Source organism: Sorex araneus, chromosome X (assembly GCF_027595985.1).
Source record: "Sorex araneus isolate mSorAra2 chromosome X, mSorAra2.pri, whole genome shotgun sequence".
Taxonomy (NCBI): domain Eukaryota; kingdom Metazoa; phylum Chordata; class Mammalia; order Eulipotyphla; family Soricidae; genus Sorex; species Sorex araneus.
In genome coordinates, this window is record NC_073313.1 from 87,561,472 (window position 1) to 87,586,939 (window position 25,468).

Sequence of the window (25,468 nt, forward strand, 5' to 3'; positions counted from 1 at the left end):
GAGCTTGGTAAAACTGCTGAGGAACAAGACAGAAGTTGCTCACATCTCTCCAGAATGTAGCTCTTAATTCACAAATTCCTTAGTGTCTGACTGGAAATTTAAATAAATGAAATATTTCCTTTGGAAGAGAAATTTTGCATATTATAGCTTTATTAAGAGATTCTGGTGGCCACCATGAATACAGTAGGAACACTGTAGATACCTTCTAGCCATCTGTTTAATGTTATTGATCTATAACTTCAGGAAGATGAATGCTGATAAAACTTCATGAATTAAAAATGAATTAATGAATTAAAATCAAATTACAAATGAATTAAAATGATGACTGTTGGGGGAGAGTTTATTATAGGAAGACATACAGAAATCAAGGAATTCTAGTCCATTTTGAATTCTAAATCATCCAAAATTTGAATTTTTTTTGTTTTAGTTTTTGAGCCACACCTGGCAGTACTCAGGGATTACTCCTGGTTCTGCACTCAGGAGTTACTTCTGGTAGACTTGTGGAACCGTATGGGATGCCAGGGATCAAATCTGGGTCAGCTTCATACAAATCAAATCCCCCCTACTGGCTGTACTATCTCTCTGGTCCCTCAAAATTGAAATTCTAAAAAAATAGCAGCTACATAGCTGAGTAATTTTGAGAATTTCAATAATAAACAAGATATTGATGTAGTTCTAAAATTTCACTGAATTTTAAATATGACAAGTAAGGTCAGAAAAATATTCCTGGGGTTAAGACTTTTGCCTTTCATGCAACTGACTCCGGTTTGATCGTTGGTATGTGGTCTCTTAAGCACAGAGTTGGGAGTAGTCCCTGGGCACCATCGGGTGTGACCCCTACCCCCCAAAATATCCAACCCAAATGTATTGCCAGTGGATGTGTTGAACTGGATTCTGCAGTAGTTCTTAAAATGATACAGTATTCTGATATAGTATTCTGATTTTGTTTTTAATATAGTTCAAGGAGGAAATTTTCAGTATTGAGATATATCTATTCAGATATAAAGTGATATATTGTGTGGAAATGTCCTTTCTGTCATAAGATTAGAAGTTTATTAGACAATTATTTTTCAAACAGTTTTTTAAAAAATTAATTTATTTTTTAATTAGTGAATCACCGTGAGGGTACAGTCACAGATTTACAAATTTTCGTGCTTGTGCTTCTCTTATACAGTGTTTGAGCACCCATCCCTTCACCAGTGTCCATTCTCCACCACTAATGAACCCAGTATCTCTCCCATCCCCAATCCCATTCCCCCCTCCCCACCCCACTCCGCCTCTGTGGCAGGGCATTCCCTTTTGTTTTCTCTCTCCTTTTGGGTGTTGTGATTCACAATAAGGATACTGAGTGGCCATCGTGTTCAATCTATAGTCTGCTTTCAGCACACATCTCCCTTCCCGAGCGGGTCCTCTGACCACATTTTACTTGGTATTCCCTTCTCTATCTGAACTGCCTTTCCCCCCAGCATATGAGGCCAGCTTCTAAGCCATGTAGCCAACCTCCTGGTACTTATTTCTACTATTCTTAGGTGTTAGTCTCATACTCTGTTATTTTATATTTCACAGCTGAGCGCATTCTATGTCTATCTCTCTCTTTCTGACTCATTTCACTTAACATGATACTTTGCATGTTGATCCACTTATATGCAAAGTTCATGACTTCATCTTTTCTAACAGCTGTATAGTATTCCATTGTATAGATGTACCAAAATTTCTTTAACCAGTCATCTGTTCTTGGGCACTGGGTTTTTTTCCAGATTTTGGCTATTGTAAACAGTGCTTCAGTGAACATACAAATGCAGATGTCACTTCTACTATACCTACTCCGGGATATATTCCCAGGAGTGGTATTCCCGGGTCAAATGGGAGCTCAATTTCTAATTTTTTGAGAATCGTCCATATTGTTTTCCAAAAGGGCTGAACCAGAGATGAAGTCATTAAATTTGCATATGAGTGGATCAACATGGAAAGTATCATGTTAAGTGAAATGAGTCAGAAAGAAAGAGACAGACATAGAAGGATCGCACTCATCTGTGGAATATAAAATAACAGAGTGGGAGACTAACACCCAAGAGTAGTGGAGATAAGGACCAGGAGGTCTGCCCCACAGCTTGGAAACTGACCTCACATGCTGGGGGAAAAGGCAGCTCAGATAGAGAAGGGAGCACCAAGTAGAGGTGTTGGGAGGACCCATTCGTGTTGGAAGATGCCAAATGAAAGTAGACTATTGACCGAACATGAAGGCCACTCAATACATCTATTGTAAACTGCAACACTCAAAAGGAGAGAGAACAAAATAGAATGCCTTGCTGCAGAGGCAGGGTGGGGTGCTGGGGGATTGGGTGAGGGTGCTGAGAGGGACACTGGGATCATTGGTGGAGGAGAATTGGCACTGGTGGAGGGATGGGTAAATGATCACTGTATGAGTGAAATGCAAACACAAAAGTTCATAAGTTTGTAACTGTACATCATGGTGATTTTCTAATAAAAATTAAAAAAAAACTGGATGGCATGCTTTGCATGTAAAGGGTGGGTTGGAGGGGAAGGGCCCTGGGTTCAGTCCCTGGCACCATAGGATTTCCCAGCACTGCTTGGAGTGACACCTCCAATGATATTTTTAAGCCAAAATAATTTTTCACACCAGCAACCAATGTCTAATTTTTTAAAACACACAAAATGTTGAAATAATTGTATTGTGAACATGGGTATATATATGTACGTGTACATATACATATGTACACGTACATATACTCATACATATATTCTGAAATCTCTTATTATCTTTCCCTACTATTTTTTCTGTCCATTTCTTCAGCCATCTAACATGGATATTCATATTTTTATGTATTTTTAAGTTGTATGTGACATAATAAAAATTTTTATTGTCTCTAGAAATACATCAGTATGACTACTATATGCTGATTATGTTACATGTTGCTGGGGCATTAGTATGAGTACAGTATGAATATTTTTTCCAATAAAATTCACATAGAATTATTAAGTTTAAGTCTTGAAGCTGGGGATGTCACTCAAGTGGCAGAATATATGCATGTACAATGCCCTGAGTTTTGTTTATCTTTTGTTTTGGGGCCACACCTGGTGGTTCTCAGGATTTACTCCTGGTTTTTTTCAGGAATCACTCTTTTTCTCAGGAGACCATATGTACTGCCAGGGATTGAACACAGTTTGGCTGCAATACAAAGCAAATGCCATTCTTCTGCACTATCTCTTTGACCTGTGGACACTGACTTCTATTCTTGGCATTACCTGGCTCCATCTCCATAAGAACCACTGGGTGTTGCTCTGGCAGTCCATAATTGCCACTATGTTGAGCACCAAAACCATCAGACTCACAATGTTAGGTCAAGAATCCCCAGAAATATATAAAATCATAGTATGAGACTAACACCCAAGGACAGTAGAAACAAGAGCCAGGATGAATGGTCCACGGACGGAAGCCTGCCTAAAAGGCTGGAGGAAAGGGAAGTTGGGATAGAAAAGGGCCTATTATAGCAATGATGATTAGAAGAGATCACTCTGGATGGGAGATGTGTGCTGAAAGTGGGTGAAGGACCAAACCTGATGGTCTCTCAGTATCTGTATTGCAGACCATAATGCCCAAAAGGAGAGAGGCAGAGAGATAGAGAGACAGAGAGAGAGAGAGGCAGACAGGCATACAAAGAGACAGAGACAGAGAAGAAGAAGAAATGTGCCTTGCTGGGTAGGTTGGGCGGGGGTAGCAGGAGGGATTTGGGAGATACTGGTGGTGGGAAATATATACTGGTGGAGGGATGGGTGTTGAAGCATTATATGGCTGAAAACTGATCACAAAAGCTTTGTAACTGTATTTACAGTGATTTAATTAAAAAAAGAATCTTTCCATGTTGATCCACTTATATGCAAAGTTCCTGACTTCATCTTTTCTAAGAGCTGCATAGTATTCCATTGTATAGATGTACCAAAGTTTCTTTAACCAGTCATCTGTTCTTGGGCACTTGGGTTTTTCCAGATTCTGGCTATTGTAAACAGTGCTGTGATGAACATATAAGTGCAGATGTATTTCATGCTAAGTGAAATGAGTCAGAAAGAGAGAGACAGACATAGAAAGATTGCACTCATCTGTGGAATATAAAATAACAGAGTAGGAGACTAACACCCAAGAATAGTAGAAATAAGTACCAGGAGGTTGACTCCATGGCTTGGAAGCAGGCTTCACATGCTGGGGGAAAATGCAGCTCAGATAGAGAAGGGAACACCAAGTAAAATGTGGTTGGAGATTCTAATTGGGAAGGGAGATGTGTGCTGAAAATAGACTAGTGACTGAACACAATGGCCACTAAATACCCCTATTGCAAACCACAACACCGAAAAGGAGAGAGAGAACAAAAGGGAACGCCCTGCCACAGAGGTGGGATGGGGTGTGGGGGGACGGGATTGGGGGATGGGAGGGATACTGGGTTCCATTGGTGGTGGAGAATGGACACTGGTGGAGGGATGGGTGCTCGAACATTGTATAAGGGAAACACAAGCACGAAAAATTGTAAATCTGTGACTGTACCCTCACGGTGATTCACTAATTAAAAAAATGTTTTTTAAAAAAAGAATCACTAGGAGGGGCTGGGGTGTTAGTACAGTGGGTAGGACCATTATCTTGAACATGGGCAACCCAACCTGGGTCTGACACCTGCCACTCCACATGGTTCTTTGAGCCCCTCATGAGTGATCCTTGAGTGTAGAGCCAGGAGTAATCCTTTGAGCACTTCTGCATGTGGCCCCCAAACCAAACCATGCAAAAAGATGTGGTATATATATACACACAATGGAACACAATGCAGCTGCAGGGAAAAATAAAATCTTGCAATTTGCTACAACCTGGTTGGAATTGGAAGATAACATGTTGAGTGAAATAAATCAGAGGAAGAAAGAAACACACAATGATCTCACTTATCTGTGGTATATATAATAACTGGATGAGAAAAATGTAATGTAGTAAATGGGGACGCCTAGTTTGTCCTTGGATCCAGAGTTTAGGGAGGAGCAGGACATAGAAGGAAAGAAATAAAGCAGGGAATGAAGATGAAAAAGGGAAGTAATGGTGCTTAGTTATACTGGCTTTGTGGGAGAGTGATATAGTCATATATCTAAAGCACAGACATCAACAACATCAACAACACTGAAAACATGAGCTCTAAGCTGTAACCACAGATGTTTGTAATGTGCACGTTAAGGTATCAATTTGGGGGAAGGGTTGGGATAGCGGGGATGGAGTACTGAAACACTGGTGGAGGGAAGTTGACACTGGTGGTGGTATTGGTGTTGAAATATTATCTGCCTAAAATTGAACTATTAATAACTTTGTGAACCATGGTCCTTTAAATGCAAATTATTAAAATATTAAAGGAACTAGTGAAAAAAATTACTAGGAGGGGCCAAGGCCGTAGTATAGTGGATAAGGTGTTTGCCTTGCACGTGGCCAATCCAGGTTTGATCCCCAGTACTCAACATGTTCCCTTAAGCCTACCAGAAATGATCCCTGAGCCAGGAGGAAACCCTGAGAAACCCCAGGTGTGGCTTCAAAACAAAACAAAACAAAACAACAAAATCAGAATAACCAAAAATGACTGACCCCTGTTGCCTCCCCAACAGTGCTCTCAATAGCTCCTAAAAAATTAAGTATCTATTTTACATTTTGTTTGTTTTGCTACTACTACTCTGAGCTTATCGGGTGCATTTTTGTAGATACATATGCTTATAAAATTCAGACCCCTATAAAGATATTTTGCCATTATTATTTTTGCTCACACTCCTTTAGTATAGAATGTTCTTTCCCTTATCATCTTTTCTCCAAATCCTTAGTCCTCAACATATAGATCAAAATCTTACAACTAGCTTCTTGTGGACAAGAGTTATATCAGCAACTCTTATATTCTAGTGAGTACCTGCCACCATACTGTGGGCGTAATAGGCAGTCAGATTTTACTAATTTGATTTTCTGACACTCATGATTATAAATGAATATTTTAATATTTTAAATGCCCAGTTGTTAGGCATTATATTCAAATAATTATTAGATAAAATAGTTTAAAACATTTTTGGGTGTTACTTCCAAACTGCATAGGATGCCTGGGGTCCCTCCATGGATTTTTTTGGTCCAACTGAAGCAGAGGATCCCCAGTACTCAACATGTTCCCTTTAGCCTACGTAAAAAATTTAGTCAAATTTAAATTCTTAAATTTGAGAACCCAAGGATGTGGTGCTACTAGGGCCCTGTGGTGCTGGGGATTGCCTGAATAGCCCTGGCAGTGCTAGAGGGTTAGTGCTAGAGTGTTTCAGAGCCACATACTGCAATGCTCAGGATCCTCCACGACTGAGTCTGGGAATATTTACGAAACTATGCGGTATCAGGGATTGAATTGCGATTGGATGCATGCAAGGCACGCAAGGCATGCACCTAAACACCTGAATCTACTTCTCTCTCTGACCCCCAAGTTGCAGTGCTATAGTTTCAAACTATCAAATATGTATAACAATCAGAAAAATGTACTCTAATATGTGTTAAAATTCTACTCTGATGGAATAATGACTATCTGACACCCTCAGGGAACGAGTGATTCATGTTAGGTATGCATTCCAAAAGGTAGAAGGTTAACTCTTCTCTCCTTTTCTTTTCCTTTGAAACGGAAAGCTATACAATTGCTATATATGTTCTGTATCTGCCCTCTTAAATCTATATGCTACACTGTCACAAATTGAATTAGAAATGGTATGAGGTTTTGGGCTGTGTGACTTTTCCATGCCATACAGTGAGTGCTGCTTCATTCTGCTGATCCTCACTCACACGTGCTAAAGGCGACATACTGAGGTCTCAGGGACTACAGGTTAAAGACACAGGAGATTTACCACATGCTTCCTTGGAGAGCTGACCTCAGTCTCCAGCCCTTTGAACCTGAGTTCTCTTATCAGTCGTAAATGCACACTGTAGGCTCTGTACCTAAAACATTACCTGCAATGTCTGTTGATCATTACTATTGTGGGTAATTACGGGTATTTCCCCTTGATATGCAGAGGTTCCCATCACAAATGTTTTATGCTCTTCTTCTCCTTCTCTGACTGGGTTCCTCTCTCTTTTATCTTTGACTTTTCCAAGAGTTTACTTCTGCAAAGTTGTTCTTCCCTTCCATTCTCACAGTCAGGCAATAAAAGTGGTATTTTATTTTTCATACACATTGAAGTTATCATATCATAATCATAATATAATCTTCAGGTGAATTGCCATTTGTTTATTTCAATTTATTTTATTGCTTTGGGAGCCATACCTGGCAGTGCTTAGGGCTTACAACTGGCTCTGAGCTTAAAGTTCACTACTGGAGAACTCAGAAGACCATATGGGGTGCTGGGGATTGAACTTGGGTCAACAGCGTGCAAATTCCCTAACCCACTGTACTATCTCTTCAGCGTTGCCAATTGCTTATCCTGGTCTGTATTACCAAGTGAATATAGCACTTTTTCTTTTTATAATTTATTGAACGAACCAGCAGGTACAAATTCCAAAGTTATTTATGATTGGATTTCAGGTATACAGTGATCCAACACCAGTCCCTTCACTAGTGTCCCCATCCCTCCACAAATATCTTCAGTATCCCTGCTGCAAACACCCACCCCCAGCCTACCTCTATGGCAGGGACTTTCTCTTTTATGTTTTTTCCTTTAAGGCATTCGGTTTCCTCTAATACTGTGACTGAGTGTGTCAAACTTTACCTCCTTCCAGCACTTCCCCCTATCATTGTCATAGTGGTCCCTTTCCTGGCCTCACTGTGTCAAGTTTCATACAAAGGATCAGCTTTCCTTATTTTCTAGTGTTTTTGGGCATTATTCTCCAACAATGTTTCTTTATATACTGCTATTGAGTGAGATCATTCTGTATCTATCCCTTTCTCTCTGACTCATTTCACTCGCATGATGCTCTCCAGATCCTTGTATGTATCATAAATTAGCAAATTTCATTACTTCATCTTTTTAATAGTTGTATAGTATTCCAATGTGTATATGCACTGTAGGCTTTTTATTTTGTGTGTGTTTGTGTGGGGGGTGTTTGGGCCACATCAGGTGTTGCTCAGGGCTGACTCTTTCCACGCAGGAATCACCTCAGGCAGTGCTTGGGGACCATATGGGATGCAGAAGATCGAACCCAGTTTCGGCTGCATGCATGGCAATAGCCCTACCTGCTCTACTATCTCTCCAACCCCTATGCTTCATAGCTTTATCCAGTCATCTGTTCTGGGGCATTTGCGTTATTTTCAGATTTTGCTACTGTGAACAGGGCTTCAATGAACATAGGTGTGCAAATGTCTTCTCTAAATTGTGTTTTTGGGCCCTTAGGGTACATTTCTAGGAGTGGAAGTGCTGGGTATAATGGAAAATGTATCCCTAGTTTTTTTGTTTCAAAATGTCCATGTTATCTCCCAAAAAGGCTGAACCAGTCTTCATTCTCACCAACAGTGAATGAGGATCCCTTCTTCTTTGCATCTATGGCAACACTGGTAATTGTTCTTTGTTATGAGTGACAAACTCATTGGTGTGAGATGATATATCACTGTTTTGATTTGCATCTCCCAGATGATTAGTGATACGGATCATTTTTTATATGCTTTTTGGCTATTTCTTCTTCTTTTTAAATTTTATTTTATTGAATCACCGTGAGATAGTTACAAGCTTTCATGTTTGGGTTACAATCTCACAATGATCAAACACCCATCCCTCCACCAGTGCACATTCCCCACCACCAATATCCCGGGTATACCCCCCTTTCCCACCCTCTCCCTGCCTCCATGGCAGACAACATTCCCTATACTCTCTCTCTAATTTTCGCTATTTCTTCTTTGGGGAAATTTCTTTTAATCTCTTCTGTCTACTTTCTGATGGGGATGGATTTTTTTCTTGTAAATTTCTACCAGTGCTTTATATACTTTGGATATTAACCCTTTGGAAGATGAGTGGTGGGCAAATAATTTATCCCAGACTGTGTCTGTCTTTGTACTGTGGTCATCATTTCCTTTGAGGTGCAGAAGCTTTTTTTTTTCTTTTTGAGTCACACCCGGCGATGCACAGGGGTCACTCCTGGCTCATGCACTGAGAAATTACCACTGGCGGTGCTCAGGGGAACATATGGGATGGTGGGATTCAATCCCGGGTCGGCCGTCTGCAAGGCAAATGCCCTACCTGCCGTGCTATCACTCCAGCCCCGAGGTGCAGAAGCTTTTTAATTTACTGTAGTCCCGTTTGTTTATCTTGCTTCCACTTGTGTGGTCAGTGGCGTTTCATCCTTAAAGATAACTCTAGCTTCAATACCATGGGGAGTTCTGCCTTTATTTTACTCTGTGTACTTTATAGATGTAGGTTTGCTATTGAGGTATTTAATCTATTTTGATTTGACATTTGAACATGGCATTAGGAAGAAGTATAAGTTCATTTTTTTGCATGTGATAGACCAGTTTTTCCAGCGTCATTTATTAAAGAGGCTTTTCTTATTCCGGTTCACTTTCTTTTGCGGCTTTATAGAAGAGTATCTGATCATACCTGAGGGTCTATTTTTGGGTTTTCAATTCTATTTCATTGATCTGAGGGTCTGTCTTGATTCCTATTCCATTCTGCTTTAATTACTAATGCTTTATTTTGAAGTTGGGATAAAACAATGCTCTTCTCTTCTTATTCCGAAGAATTGCTTTGGCTTTTCAAGGGAATTTTATTTTTCCATAGGAATGTTTGATCTACTTCTTTGAATAATGTCATGGGTATTTTTATAGGAACTACATTGAATCTGTATAATGCCTTAGGGAGTGTAATGTATGGCTCTTTTCTTATTGAATTTTTTGTTTCTTCTGCACTTGAGGTTTTATTGTATAATAGTTTTGGAGATAATGATAACATTGGGTTATTTTTATGTGTCACAATATTATAAAGACTTTGTTCCACAATGTAATTAAATCTAGCTTATCAAATGGCATTTTTATCAATGGCTTTAATTTAAATACCATGTATCACATTTAAGAATAACTTCTCTTTTGGTAATACCATAATAGGTATGTGGATAGGACCACATGTCTTTCTGGTATGACTATATAGTGTTTTTTATTGACATACCTCTAAAGCTAGACATATATATATATACCTTTAGTTTTTCCTTCTTTACTCACAATTTGTTTCTTGATTTATAGGTTCCAAGAAATCCTGATAATCCAAATCCAATTCTGGCTCAAAGAGAGGAGCAAAAAAAGATTGATGGAGCTGAACCCCTTACAGCAGAAGAGACTGAAGAAAAGGAAAAGCTTCTCATTCAAGTAAAGTATTTTAGTGGATGAAATATTTTTTAACAAATCATTTGAAAAGGAAATGACAAAGCAAATTTCAATTTTATTGCATAGGCTGAATATCTTGGGTAGAAACACCAGCAGAAGGTAGGGCTGAGTTCAGGTACTTTCTTTGCAGGCACCTGACTTCACTTTGATTCCGAGCACCACATGGTCCCTTGAGCGTCAATAAATGCAGAAATGGAGGCTCCTGAGTGTCTGCTGGGTGGTTCCATAGTCCCTGGCACCACCTGATCAGCATCACATCTCTGGGGACCTTGAATTGGAATAAGGGGCTGTTGGGAGAGGCCCTGAGACTGCCTTGTTGGTTGTACGAGAGTTTTCTTAATCAAGCATACAAAGTCTTTTAAAATTTTTTTATATTTTGTTGAATCACCGTGAGATAATAGTTAAAAGCTTTCATGTTTGGGTTACAATCACACAATGATCAAACACCCATCCCTCCACCAGTGCACATTCCACACCACCAATATCCCCAGTATACCCCCACTTTCCCACCCTCCCCCTGCCTCCGTGGCAGACAATATTCCCCATACTCTCTCTACTTTTGGGCATTATGGGTTGAAATACAGACACTGAGAGGTCATCATGTTTGGTCTTTTATCTACTTTCAGCACACATCTCCCATCCCAACGGATTCCTCCAGCTATCATTTTCTTAGTGATCCCTTCTCTATTCCAGCTGCTTTCTACACACCTCCCCAACCCCGCTCATGAGGCAGGCTTCCAACTATGAAGCAATCTTCCTGGCCCTTGTATCTACTGTCCTTGTGTGTCAGTCTCATGTTATGTTATTTTATACTCCACAAATGAGTGCAGTCTTTCTATATCTGTCCCTCTCTTTCTGATTTATTTCCCTTAGTATGATACTCTCCATGTCTATCCACTTATAAGCAAATTTCATGATTTCATCTCTCCTAACAGCTGCATAGTGTTCCATTGTGTAGGTGTACCAAAGTTTGTTTAGCCAGTCGTCTGTTCTAGGACACTTGGGTTGTTTTCAGATTTTGGCTATTTTGAACAGTGCTGCAATGAACATATAGGTACAGATGTCATTTCTACTGTGCATTTTTGCATCCTCAGGATATATTCCCAGAAGTGGTACTGCGGGGTCATATCGAAGCTCAATTTCTAGTTTTTGAAAACTGTCCATACTATTTTCCAGAAAGGCCAGACCAGTTGGCATTCCATCAAGAGTGAAAGAGCATCCCTTTCCACCCACATTCACACCAGCTCTGGTTGCTTTTGTTCTTTTGCATCTCCCTGATGACTAGTGATGTGGAGCATTTTTTCATGTGCCTTTTGGATACTTGTATTTCATTTTTCAGGAAGCTTCTGTTCATTTCTTCTTGCCATTTTTTGATGGGATTGGAGGTTTTTTTTTTACAATTCTACTAGTTTCTTATATTTCCTGGATATTAATCCCTTATCAGATTGGGTAAATATTCTTTCCCCTTCTGTGGGCTCTCTCTGTATTTTGGTCAGTGTTTCTTTTGAAGTGCTAAAGCTTTTTAGTTTGGTGTAGTCCCATATGTTTGTTTTAGTTTCCACTTACTTGGTCAGTGGGCACACCAAGTCTTAAGGTGAAAAAAACAAGTTGAATTTTTAGCATTGTTGGACCACAGCTTCGTAATTCACCTGAAGCTGTGGCAGTGAGCTAGAGTACAAGAGCACTTTATATAGGCAAAGTTTTGGCACAACAGCAAAAATTGTGGAACAGAGAGATAAAGAGAAAAAGAATGGAATTTCCCAATTGGCTGCACTACGACAATAAATAAAAGTGGAAGGGCACATCATGAGACTTACAGTAAGTCCTTGTTGTTAGGAATCCATGGTTAGTACATTTGTTCTAAGTTCCATATAGATATTTACTAATTGTTTCTGTGACCTGGTTCCATTCCTTCGCAAGCAACGAGGCTAGTCTAGATTTTCTGTGTTGGACATAGCTTATTGATTTAGGACCTAGTCATCATTGCCTAGCTCCCAGAATGTGTCACTGAGAGGACCTGCCTCCAGTTACCTGCTTGTGCTCCCAACTTTTCCACTACCTTCATAGGGTTGTGATTTTAGATCAACAATTACATCAAAATAGGGCATTTTAAATTTATTTATTTATTTATTTTAATGTATCACCATAAAGTAGTTACAGACTTACAAACTTTTGTGCTTACATTCCAGTCATACAATGATCAAGTACCTATCCCTCCACCAGAGCCCATTCTCCACCACCAATGTTTTCAGTATCCCTCCCACCCCCATCCCCCACCCCCCACCCCCCACCCCCCACCCCCGCCTTTGTGGCAGGCGCATTCCCTTTTGCTCTCTCTCTCTCTCCTTTTGGGTGTTGTGGTTTGCAATAAAGGTTTTAAGTGACCATCATGTTCGGTCTATAGTGTACTTTCAGCACACATCTCCCAACCCAAGCCGGCTCTCCAAGCATCCTTTCCTTGGTGATAAAGCATCCCTTCTTTATCCGAGCTATCTTTCCCCCAAGCATGTTTGGCCAGCTTTCAAGCTGTGGAACAATCCTCCTGGTCCTTATCTCTACTATCCTTGGTGTTAGTCTCGATAGGGCATTTCTTAAGCCAGAAGAGTTTTGCGGTGCAAGGAGTACAAGGAGAGCAAAACTGCAATATAAACTTTGCACATCACAGCCTGAGCACCATTTGGGAAGCCAGCCTCTACTTCCAACAAACAAAAAAACCAAAATGCAGAGCTACTTTATAAAGATGCATTTTGAACAATTATTTATTATTTTTTTGATTGAGGTTCATTAGTTTTCATGACTTGCATATGTTTTAGGTGTACATTTTTATGCTTTTCAAAAAATGTTCCCATACCACACGCACTACCAAGGTGCCAATACCCCTCTACCCCACAGTTCATTGGACTCTCTCTTCTCTTTTACCCTCCCCCTTTTTTCCCTTCTGGTAACTTCAGCTGTATTGTCTGAGTCCATGGTTTGTTTTCATTTGACTTTATATGTTTATTTGCTTTGCTTTTCTATATCCTACATATGAGTTAAATCATTCAATTCCAGGGACTGGAGCGATAGCACAGCGGGTAAGTTGGTTGCCTTGCACTCGACCAACCTGGGTTCGATTCCCAGCATCCCATATGGTCCCCTGAGGACTGCCAGGGTTAATTCTTGAGTGCAGAGCCAGGAGTAATCCCTGTGCATCGTTGGGTGTGACCCCAAAATAAAAAAAAAATCATTCAATTCCAGATATCCATAATTTTTATGCTCTTAGCATAGTACACATACTTTTACATACACTAAAATGCATAAAAATGGCAAATATAATGGCTAGAAATAAGACATGTATAATCAATTATGAGATATTTAATCCACATATACATTCTTATAATAATTATTGGCATTTTCTTACAAATGTAAATTAATTTTTATTGATTTATGAGAACTATCTTCTGAAATTACTAATCTTTTTTATGAAGTAATTTCATAAACCTCAAAATGTCATTTATCCTTAATTGAAAAGAACTTTAATACAATGTTATTACTGACAAGTAAATGCCAATAGTTATTAAACATGAAACATTTACATTTGAATAAAATGTTAATGCTTCCTGGCTATTTTTGAATATCATACTTCCAAAGTAGTCAATACAATATGAGGTTGCAGCAAAGGTCATTGCAAAATGATAAACAGATATGTTTACTATATTATACAATCTTAATATAGAAAACTGCCAGGAAGATTTGTTTATTTAACTAATTCTTTTGAACAGTATGCAAGGCACAGTACTAGGAAATTTTTCACATTTATTATTGATAGATTTTATATACATACCTTATTTTTCATATAAAGCTTTGCTATAACATTTCATTGATGTTATAGCAAAATTTATTGACATGATCTATAACATCATTTATTGATGCTATAGCAAAATTTATAAATTACATTCATAATTTTAAGCCAAATCAATTTTTGTCCCTTTATTTTATTATTACTGCTCTAAATGCTCTTTGGAAACATCATGACAGTACATAATGTCAGGTCATCTAATATTAACTAAAGGTTAGGAGAACAGCCTATATTACCTAGAGTTTTACATTTGTACGAGTTTGGATATGAGGAGAGGAAAAATATTCTTGGCTTAGTTACTTCACAGTCAGGCTAAGAATACCTAGGGGATTTATTATATAGTTTAATGTCATTTTATTGAGATATTGGCATTTATAGTACTGCTATCCAAATCGCACACTCAGAGCCTAGTGTGATATTCTTCCCACCAGTGTCCAAGTGTCCGTCTTAAAATCCCCAAGTAAGCACAGTTCTGTTGACAGAATCTCTAGTTCTAATAACTTCAACCACCTATTGTTTCTGCACTAGGTTTCTTTTCTATACCACATATGAGAAAGACATCTTTTCAAAAATAATTTAATTTAATTTGGGGACTGGACGATAGCACAGGTGTTTGCCTTGCACATGGCCAACCCGGGTTTGATTCCCAGCATCCCATATGGTCCCCCGAGCACCGCCAGGGGTAATTCCTGAGTGCGGAGTCAGGAGTAACCCTTGAGCATCACCGGGTGTGACCTAAAAAGCAAAAAAAAAAAATTATTTTGGAGGTGGCGGCATGGAGATTAATAGAGTTAAACTTCTGAAATTTCATAACTTTGTATATCATGTTCAGTTGATAAAATATTTTCCCAAAGCTGCATGTATTTATGTTTATAAGTATATAATTAAAACATGAATACTATGAATAATTCTGTACTAATAAATTTTAAGGTTTACATGAAATAGATAAGCTGGACAAAAGTGAAATTTAGTAGGAGGAGAATTAAGAAAAATTGAAGGGGAAAACCTAAGTAGACCTATAGAAGTATAAAAGTGTTTTCTTCTAGAAAAGAGAAAATTTTATAGATTCTGTTTAAGTGTCATTAATAAATAAAGGGTTATAATAAAAATCTATATGAATTTTCAAAAACACCTGATCATACATAGTTTATTGAGTATAAATGAAATTTTAATTTATTAACAAAATCATATAAAATCCCTTAGCAAGCTAGGATTCAACAAACCTTTCTTCATCTAGTAGAGGGTATCCATAAATGCCATGAGTCAGTGCCATACTCAATGCCAAGTGCTGAGAAGTTTGTCCTGTTCTTTAGAGAAGCTCCTTTAAGCTCTTGCAAAACTGGGTTCAAGGCTATGAATTCCCTAAAATACCTCTTGTTCCCAAATCTCTGTATCATTCCTTAAAATATGAATGATAACCCGCCTCCGCAACTAATCATGAAACGAACATAATGTTGCCAAATCTTCCCACGTAGACTGCTCTGGGCTGATAACTCTGGTCTTCTAGGAATGGGGGCAGGCAAATTCCTCTTTCTGCCTGAAGGCCCGGCAGCCAACAGCCACATGCTACACCCTCCTACATAGAAAGAACCAGGCTCCACAATTAATCTGAAAAAGGATAGTGAGCAAGTTAGTCAGACGGAGACCGAAACAGAATGCTCTCTCTCATATGCTAGCTATAAGGAAACGAGGGTGGAATAAGGAATATCCGAAGACAGTGGAAACAAAGAACACGATAACTGGTGTTCAGTAGGAAACATGACACTTGAGAGGGCCGGGGGATAGCACAGGGAGGGAAGCATTAGGAGGAGGAGGTGGTGCTGAAAGGTGGGACCGTGTTATGTATGAAACCCTATCAGCAGCATTTTGTAAACTAGGGTGCAAACACATATTTTTAAAAAGTGCCTCTCGTAGAAGCAGATTGATGGTGGGTGGGAGACAAATAGGGTTTTGGGGGCATTAGTGGAAGGAAGTCGATACTAGGGAAGGGATCAGTGTTGAAGCATTGAATTCTTGAAATCCAACCATGAATGAATTTTAATTTCATGGTAATTACAAAAAATAGAATGACAAGCTAAATCTTGCCGGGTGGGATCGGTCTACAGACTGAAAACTGGGGTATTCTTGGAATGGAGGCAGGCAAAAACCAACCCCCACTGACTGGAAAACCCATCAGTCCCTACCAACACCTGCCAACTTACCAGCAGAGAAAAGGCCCAGATCCCAAAGAACATGATGTTGCTGAATCTTTTCAGGTAGACCAGTCCAGACTGACAACTCTGGAACCTTCTCAGAATGGAGGCAGGCAGATTCACCTGAATGCACAGTAGCCTGCAGACACACCTGACACATCCGATATAGAAATGGCCCAGCTCTACAATGGAACTTTATTAAACTGCCTAGCCACCAATCTGTTCCAGGTCTATAGCTCCTGGACCTCATATGTGGCAGCTCTTGCTTCAAATTTTATAGTCCGGTCAGTCCAATAGGCTCACAGCAGAGCTGATTGGAAAGTTGCAGAGAAGCCCACCAAGCTCAGTGAGCCTAAACAATAGCACAAAAGGCTCAGCTAGCACTAACCAGCACAGTAGATCCTCAGTGACTCTTGTAACACCATTGTGAGATATAACAATTAACACAAATTGGCTACCTGATCTAAGTTTTGATAATTCCATTTGCCTTCATGTTGTTGCAAACAATGTGAAGCAAATGTGTTTGTCCTGGAGGGGGCAGGCTAGAGTGGCAAGTGGGAAACTGGGGATGTTGTTGGAAGGAAGGTCACACTGGTGGTGCAATTGGTGTTGGAACATTTAATGTCTGTATTAAGAATAACTTGGTAAATCACAGTGTTATAATAAAAAACACTTAACCATAATGAGAAAAATATGAATAATAATCTAGTTGAATGTAGTATTTCTGATAAACTCTTCATTTCATTCAGTTTTTGTAGTATATTCCTCTATTCTCTTCTGGCTTCCAGAGTTTCATTTGATTGATCTGCTGTGAATCTTATGAAATTTCCTTTGTAAGATCCTGTTTTGATCTTGCTGCTTTCAATATTCTGTCTCAAGTGTCTTTGGCTTTTTTTTCATTCCAAGCACAGTGTGTCTTGTAGATTTTCTATTTGAGTCTATTTCTGCTGGGACCCTCTGGGCTGGGTCTCTTGTATTTGGTTGGCTGTATTCCTAACCTCTTGGAAATTCTTAACTATAATTTCTTTAATTATTGGTTTTCTTCAAATTCACCTTTCTGTTCTCCAACAATTCTTACTTATATTGTTCCTCTTGAACTCATCCAATTATTCTTTGGAGTTCTTTTGTTTTCTATCTTCTGTTGTTTTCTAGAAGTTTTCTGTATCTCATTTTGGAGCCCCTTGATCTTTTTCTCAGCTCCTGTTATTCTCCTGCTCAGATCTTCTCCTGGAGGTTTTTTTTGCATCGCTTACCATACTGTTCATATCTATCTCTCACTATTGTAGCTTTTTCAGTTTTTCTCATACTTTCGTGTACTTTGCTGGATATTAGTGCCATTGTTTCTTTGAGCTCATTAGACATCCTCACCATGGTGTCACTAACGTCATTCTTTGAGAATTTATGTGGTTGACTGGGGCTGGTTGAGTCTTCATTCACTCACTAATCTTGGTGGGGTTCTATGCATTTTCCCCACTGTGGTTGTCATCCTCCTATTGCACTGAGGGTCACTGCCCGCTGGAAGTCTCTAAGGGATTGGGCTTAGAGTTGTTCTTCCCTGGCTCTTTTCGCCCAGTGATAGGGAGTTCACTTGTGAGCAGTGGGAAATTTGATGTGTAGAACTGGGTCCATTGATAAACAGGGATCGGGTGTGGAGGCTTTCTGGACTTTACTAGAAGGGAGAGGAATTCATGTGCAGTTCCAGAAAGTTCACAGAGATATCAACCTGGAGACACATCTCACCTGGAGGGATGGAGGAACAAACAGAGCATTTGAAGATACTGAACTGGGCCTTTGGATATGGCGGAGGTTAATTGTGGAGGCACAGAAGACCAAGGAGATTTAAAACACCGATTAAACTGATCTGTCTTTTAGCAAACAAATTGAATGGGCTCAATAGTTTTCTGTTTATAAATCCAATAATAGAATTTATTTATTTATTTAAAAAAAATTTAATTCTTTAATTAGTGAGTCACCATGAGAATTTTGTATAGAAATTTTCTATTTTAGTACATTGATGTAAAGAGCAACAGCACATACAACATATATATAAAGAGCAACAGCATTTATACATTGATATACATTGATATAAGTAGCAAAGGATATATATATATATAGACATATATGAAGAGCTCCTTCATTTTCCCTTTTCCTCATTAACTGTTTTAGTGCATCCACATTCCTCTCTTAATTTACATGGGAATATATTTGTAAAAATTACTCAATTACTAAATGAATATCTGGGTGTCAACATTTTTATTTTAATTCATTTGCATTTTGATGTGAGCATCTATAGAATGTGGAATTAAAACTACACATTCGGTTTTTTTTAACTTGGTAGAAAAGCAGTTATTATGATAATTTTGATTCCCAGATAAAGGAATCTAGGACTGTAAAAGAAGGAAGATTTTAAATGTTTTAAACTTTTTGTTTTGGGACCATACCAACTGGTGCTCAGGGATTACTCCTGAGTCTCTGCTCAGGCATCATTCCTGGCAAGTGCCCTACCCACTACTGTACTATCTCTCTGGTCCATTTAACATGTTTTAATTAAACATTGTACAAAAATACACAGAAAAAGAAGTGGATTTGTATTAATTCTTTGGTGATGCCATTTTTTCTGGTGTGCAGGGATTCACAAATTGGACTAAGAGAGATTTCAATCAGTTTATAAAAGCTAATGAGAAGTATGGAAGAGATGACATTGACAACATTGCTGGAGAAGTGGAGGGCAAATCTCCAGAGGAGGTCATGGAGTATTCAGGTTTGTACTAACTTGAATCCTGGCATTTAATTATAATATCATTCATTCTTCTTTGAATAATTTATTTGTACCTTTGTTCAGAGATAGTAAAACTTTTTTGAATAAAATCTAGGTGAAAGTACAAAATACAATTGTATTTCTACCACGGGATAAAATTTACCAAAACCAACTGCTAATTGTCCCTTGTAATTAGCTAATATATTAGCTAATATTATTATAATATAACATAGAATATATTATAATACATATTTTATTTTATCATTTAATTTATATAATAGTATATTTATATATGATTTGTTTATTATCAATCAATTATTAATATATTATATATAAAATATATAATATAATATAATTATAATATATTAGCTAACAACTAATAGCTAATATATTATTATAGGCTAGAGCGATAGCACAGCGATATTATAATATGTTATATATAATATATAATATATTAGCTGATATAATACATTAGCTAATATTCTACCTTTGTAGAAACCCCATAGTTGGCTAAGCCAAGTAAAGTGCTAATAAAAGAAAGGTGGGTAGCCTATGAATATTGACAAAATGAGTTGACCCTTTCCCATCTCTGAATTTGATTTTCTTCTGGCCAAATGAAGTCTGAGACTGAGACCTCAGGTTTAGTGGTGTATCTCTAGTTTCTTGAAATAGTTTTCCACCAGGCCCTTTTAGATTTTCACACATCATCAGGGTTCTAATTTACTCCAGACAGGTCATGTGGATTCCATTAACTTCAGACAGCTGGAAGAGATGAAATGAGTCTGCTATAATAAATATGTTTTATTTGCTCCTAGAGTTATTCCCCTCTGTCAAAGAGCTGTAACCTTGATCTCAACCAAAATCGGTACTAGCTGCTGAAACAGGGAGCTAGTGCAAATTCCCTATCACTGCACTTTCAACCTCAGGCCTGTGAAAAAGAAATCTTACAAAAAATAAGTATACATAGGGGCCAGAAAGAGTGCAAGGCCTGGAATGTATACTTTCCATATGGAAGTCCCGGGTTGGATCCTTAGCACCACATGCTCTTCTGAACACTGTGGTAGCAACCCCTGAGCACCAAGCTGGGCTTAACCCCTGAGCACTGTTGGTTGTGTACCCCAAAGTAGATATGTTCAGCAAGTTTTATGTAGAACTTAAGAAGTTTCTTATGGGGCTGGAGCAATAGCACAGTGGGTAGGGCATTTGCCTTGCACGCTGCTGACCCGGGATGGATTCCCAGCATCCCATATGGTCCCTCCAGCACCACCAGGAGTAATTCCTGAGTGCATGAGACAGGAGTATCCCCTGTGCATTGTCGGGTGTGACCCAAAAAGCCCCTCCCCCCAAAAAGAAGTTTCTCATTTAGGAGCTAGATAAATATTTCAGGAGTAGATGCTTGCCTCATGAGGCCAACTTGGAGTAGATTCTCAGGACCATATATGGTCCTCTGAGCACCACCAGAAGTGATCCCTGAGCACAGAACTAGGAGTAATCCCTAAGCACTGAGAGTATGGCCCCAATTACTCCTCCTCCCCAAGGAGTTTCATTTCCATATAGGCTAAGATTCTAATTTAATATGAATATCAGCTGTTTCGAATTAGAACCGTGGTTTTAGGTGTTTAACCAGGGATCTAGAGCATTTTTCCTATGGAAAAAATGTTACAGAAGTATGTTTAGATTCTTATGATGTCCCTCTCAGTCAATTTAAAAAAAGAAATTCTTTGTTTTTGTAATGAAAGTAGTAGAGATGAAATTACAGTACTAATAAATCAAAGATTAATTCAAGTTAAGAATAGTTTTTAATTAAAAGTTCTAGTGGTTGAAGATATTGAGATTTAACTAGAGAATAGAAGCATTTTTTTTCCTTCAGGAATCTGAAAGGGTCTTATGGTGATTGCCCAGGAGTTTAGAGATTCATTATATTGATTTTATTTTGGATAATACAACATGAAGTTTATGAACTTCCTTTTCCTTGATATCAGCATACTTTATTATCTAAGTTTAGGGCATTTTGGGACCTTAGAGAGGGGAAATTAATAAAAGGTAATCTTCACTAGCAAGAGTTGACTGAAAAAGTGTAAAAGAATATGTGCAGACAAATATTCTGAAGTAGTTTTTTTTAGAATAGCTTCAATGTATTGCAAGATAAGAATTATTCAGAAAGTTATCATGTCAGATGTTCCCTCAAATTTGACACTAGGTAAGGTAAGGTGGCATAACTAGCCATCTTAATTGAGGCTGTACTAGAACATAGAGCAATTTAATTGGATTTATGTAATTGAATACAATAAAAGAAGAAAAGTATATAATTATTTATTTGTGCATAAGTGGCTTTTATATAACAGGCATTTAAATGTTAGTGAATGAGTATGTTAGAGAATAAATGAACAGAGGTTCTTATAAAAATCAGAGTAATAACACATTTGTTGAGGCTCTAAAAACAAAATATTTAAGAATGTCGAGTATATCATTAAAAGATTTTTTTCACAGAAGTCATGAATTGTGACTTCAATGCATCCAGCTTTTTTGGCTTGTTCATAAAATTTGAGTGTCTTGGGGTTGTTTTAGTTTTAAAAGAAAAAGCCATTCCAGGTACACTTGAAATATTTTAAAATTAGTGAGTAAGGTTCAAGAAGTGAAGCGACAGTTTCTTCCATAGTAATTGCTGCTCCATGGGAAAAGTTTGAATGACTTGTTGATTGTTTGGTGAAAACTAAGTTTTGTTTTTGCTTGATAGGAATCTGTGTTCTCTATGTACTGATGGCCACCCTCTTTCCTTTTTTACTTTATTTTTTTCACTTTCTTTTTTCATGGTGTCTTCTACATTATATTTGAATGCAAAAGCATAGTTTAAACCATGGCATCTTTTGAGATCTTAATTATTTGGGATGAATAATTAAAAAACCAATAGTAATTAATGAAAGAATACTTTTTAACCTAAAACCTTGCTGAGGTTTTATTTTTGAATTAAAAGTTAAGAATATAAAATAATTCATATATATACACAGATGAATCCAAATCTTAATTTTAAGTGGTATAAGTTCATTATATATTTTTTGCATATCTTCCATTATCGAGTTCCATGGATTCATTTGCTTAAGATGATAGAATTATAAAGTAATGACTCTGTTTTTCAGCTGTATTTTGGGAACGTTGCAATGAATTGCAGGATATTGAGAAAATTATGGCTCAAATTGAACGTGGAGAAGCAAGAATTCAACGAAGGATCAGTATCAAGAAAGCTCTGGATGCCAAAGTACTATATTTCACAATTGTGAAATTATTATTAGATTGTTTTAATTGGTGTGATGATTAGCGTTGACTAATTATTGCACATTAAACTAAAAACATTATTTTGTTTAAATCCACAGATTGCAAGATACAAGGCTCCATTTCATCAGTTGCGTATTCAATATGGAACCAGTAAGGGAAAGAACTACACTGAAGAAGAAGATAGATTCTTGATTTGTATGTTACACAAAATGGGCTTTGATAGAGAAAATGTATACGAAGAATTAAGACAGTGTGTGCGCAATGCTCCTCAGTTCAGATTTGACTGGTTTATCAAATCTAGAACTGCCATGGTATGTGTTCCCTTCCTATTTCCTCCAGCTTTCTATTTTGAAAAATTTCATATATCTCTCTGTGTGTATATACATACACACATATGTATATAATTTTGCAGTGCTTGTGCTAACTTTTCTTCCTTTCCATGTATTGTATGTAAATATTCTTACATGCACATAGAATCTACATATGTTTACAGTGTCTATTCGCTAAAATTTTTTTATTAAGGCGCTGTGATTTGAAAAATTGCTCATAGTTGAATTTCAGACATACCATATTCCAACACCAATTCCACCACCTGCATCAGCTTCCCATGTCCCCAGGTTCCCTCCCACACCCTGCTCCTTGACAGATGTATTTTAAAGTATGGTTGTTGTAGTTTAGATCTTATGTTAGTGTTCTTGGCTCTGTGGTTTAGGTATATACATATACAACATTTCTACATCACCCAATGTGCCTAAGGCCCTGGACTCCTGCTCCTGTTACCTCCCACCTATGTCTTCATAGTCTCCCCCAATTTTTTTCCTTCCCAATCCTCACTTATATAATCTAGGGTTGAGGGTAATCTAAGTATCTCCCTCTTGATACCTTGCATTCTTTAATTCTGTTATTCTTTATACATAGATAAGTAAGCTCATTCTCTATTCATCTTTTATCCAGACCCATAGTTTTTAATTTAGCAATACAGAAACATCTATCCACTATATTCAGAAAAACATGTATTTCATAATTATTAAGTATACATTAATTTTTCTGGATATTTGAAAGTTTCAGACATCATGTATATTCACTTATAAAACATGTTAATGATGATGTCATATAGTCCATATCAAATATGTATTAATTGTGTTCAAATTGTTATTCATAACAGTTTCAAATTTCTGATCCAGTCAAGGTTCACATATTGTCTTTGGATTTTGAGTTGCTTTAGTGTCTTTGAAACTACATTTATTATTTTTGATGACAATGACATTTTAGAAGGTGTGTAGGCTAGGCATACTGTAGGATGTCCCACACTTGTCTCACGGTTTGCTTATTGTTATACTTAAATTAAACACTTTGTCAAGAAGCCTTACAAGTGATGTGTACCTTCTATTGCATCATACCATGAGGTACATTGATTGATTGATTACTTGGTTTGATTACTTGGGTAGTATAACGACTACTAGAGTAATCACTTTTTTTAAGTTTTTAAAAAATTTTATTGTACTTGAGGTAATATGTTTACAAAATCATCAATGTTTATGTTTTTTTTGATTTCATGATTATTCATAAATTTATTGTAGTTAATTTTTTTTTAAATTTTATTGAATCACCATGTGGAGGGTTACATAGTTCTCAGGATTATGTCGGTTATACAATTCTCAAACACCCTTCCCTTCACCAGTGCCCATCTTCCATCACCAACCCCCCCAGTATACCTGCCGCCCCCTCCCACCTCCCCAGTCCCCACCCTTGTACTTGATAAGTTTCACTTCGTTTATGCCTTATCTCGATTACATTCCATGTTTCAACACACAACTCACTACCGTTGTTGGGGTTTCCCCCAAAAAAGAAAAGCAGTCCTATTGCCAAGGAGGCATTTGATAGTTCTCCACTACTAAGAATATAGAGATATTAAGTCCCGCTGTTTGTTACATAACTTTTCTTTTTCCCTCTTGCCCCGCGCCACCGAGTTCACGCCTGTTTAGTAATCGCCACGCTGCCTGACAAGGGAAAAAAAAAACGAAAAGGATGGTTATTTCCCGTCATCAGCAGGCGTGGGGCTCTGGCTTAGTTGATAGACTAGTAGAGTGTCTGCAAGCAGTTTCTGGAACCGAAGGTCTTGCGCTGGTGTCGGCTCCGGCTCGAGATTCCACCAGCGTCCCACTGTTCCATGTACATAATTTTTCCCCTTATATCCCATTCCCACGCCACCAGGTCTGTTTGCTTAATGGACATCACACTGTAGTTGACGACACGCCGCGTTTCTTCCCGAGAAAGAAGAAAATTTCTTCTCAGCTGGCGTGGGGATATAGCTTAGTTTAGTCTAGAGAGATGGCTACCGTTTTGATTGCCTTCAATATTTCAGCAACAGACTTACTATTCTTGTTAGGATCTCCCACAAAAGTCCGACCCATTAAAAGCGAACCATTACATATTGCTGATGCTAAGATGACATTAGGTCATTAGGACATTAGCCGCGGCCGCGCGGTTTTGGGTTTCTGTATAAAGTCCAGGGAAAGTACAACCAGAAATAACATCACTACAAACTTTTACCCTTTTATGGTGCTCATAAGATGGAGAAGTCCTGCGCTATGTTCAGGAGGGAGGAGTTGAGAGAGAGAGACAGGTTAAAAGAATTGGGGGATGCCCGGTTCCCACTGTTTCAGCGCACCGTGGGGTCTCTGGTCCCATGCCGGAATTAGTTCAGTGGGCTGCCTGGAGTCCAAGGGCGCTCCCTTGGGCTCTTCCATCATGCTCGCTCCGCAGCCGGATCCAAAGGGAAGCACACGTGGGGGAGGTGGGATTAAATATCTATCTGCGGTGGGCGGGGGTCACCGCCCCCGCCCCCTGGGGTCTCCCGCAAGCGCGCGAAATCGTCCTGTTTCAGCTGGATCGCCGGCTCCATTTTGCGCTCAGGAAAACCGCGGATCCTGCGCTGTGCTCAGGAGGGAGGAGTTGAGAGAGAGAGACAGGTTAAAAGAATTGGGGGATGCCCGGTTCCCTCTGTTTCAGCGCACCGTGGGGTCTCTGGTCCCATGGGCTGCCTGGAGTC

General features: G+C 38.4%; 1 protein-coding gene across 8 annotated transcripts in view; it reads left to right on the top strand.

Moving 5' to 3' along the window:
• Positions 1–25,468, top strand: part of SMARCA1 (SWI/SNF related, matrix associated, actin dependent regulator of chromatin, subfamily a, member 1) — a 104,451-nt gene that overhangs the window by 61,607 nt on the left and 17,376 nt on the right. For all 8 annotated transcript variants that reach the window (XM_055122714.1, XM_055122715.1, XM_055122716.1 and 5 more), the window contains 4 exons: positions 10,215–10,337; positions 19,014–19,146; positions 22,281–22,399; positions 22,515–22,727. In XM_055122714.1, coding sequence (XP_054978689.1) covers positions 10,215–10,337; positions 19,014–19,146; positions 22,281–22,399; positions 22,515–22,727 — 588 coding nt within the window. The remainder of the gene's footprint in view (positions 1–10,214; positions 10,338–19,013; positions 19,147–22,280; positions 22,400–22,514; positions 22,728–25,468) is intronic.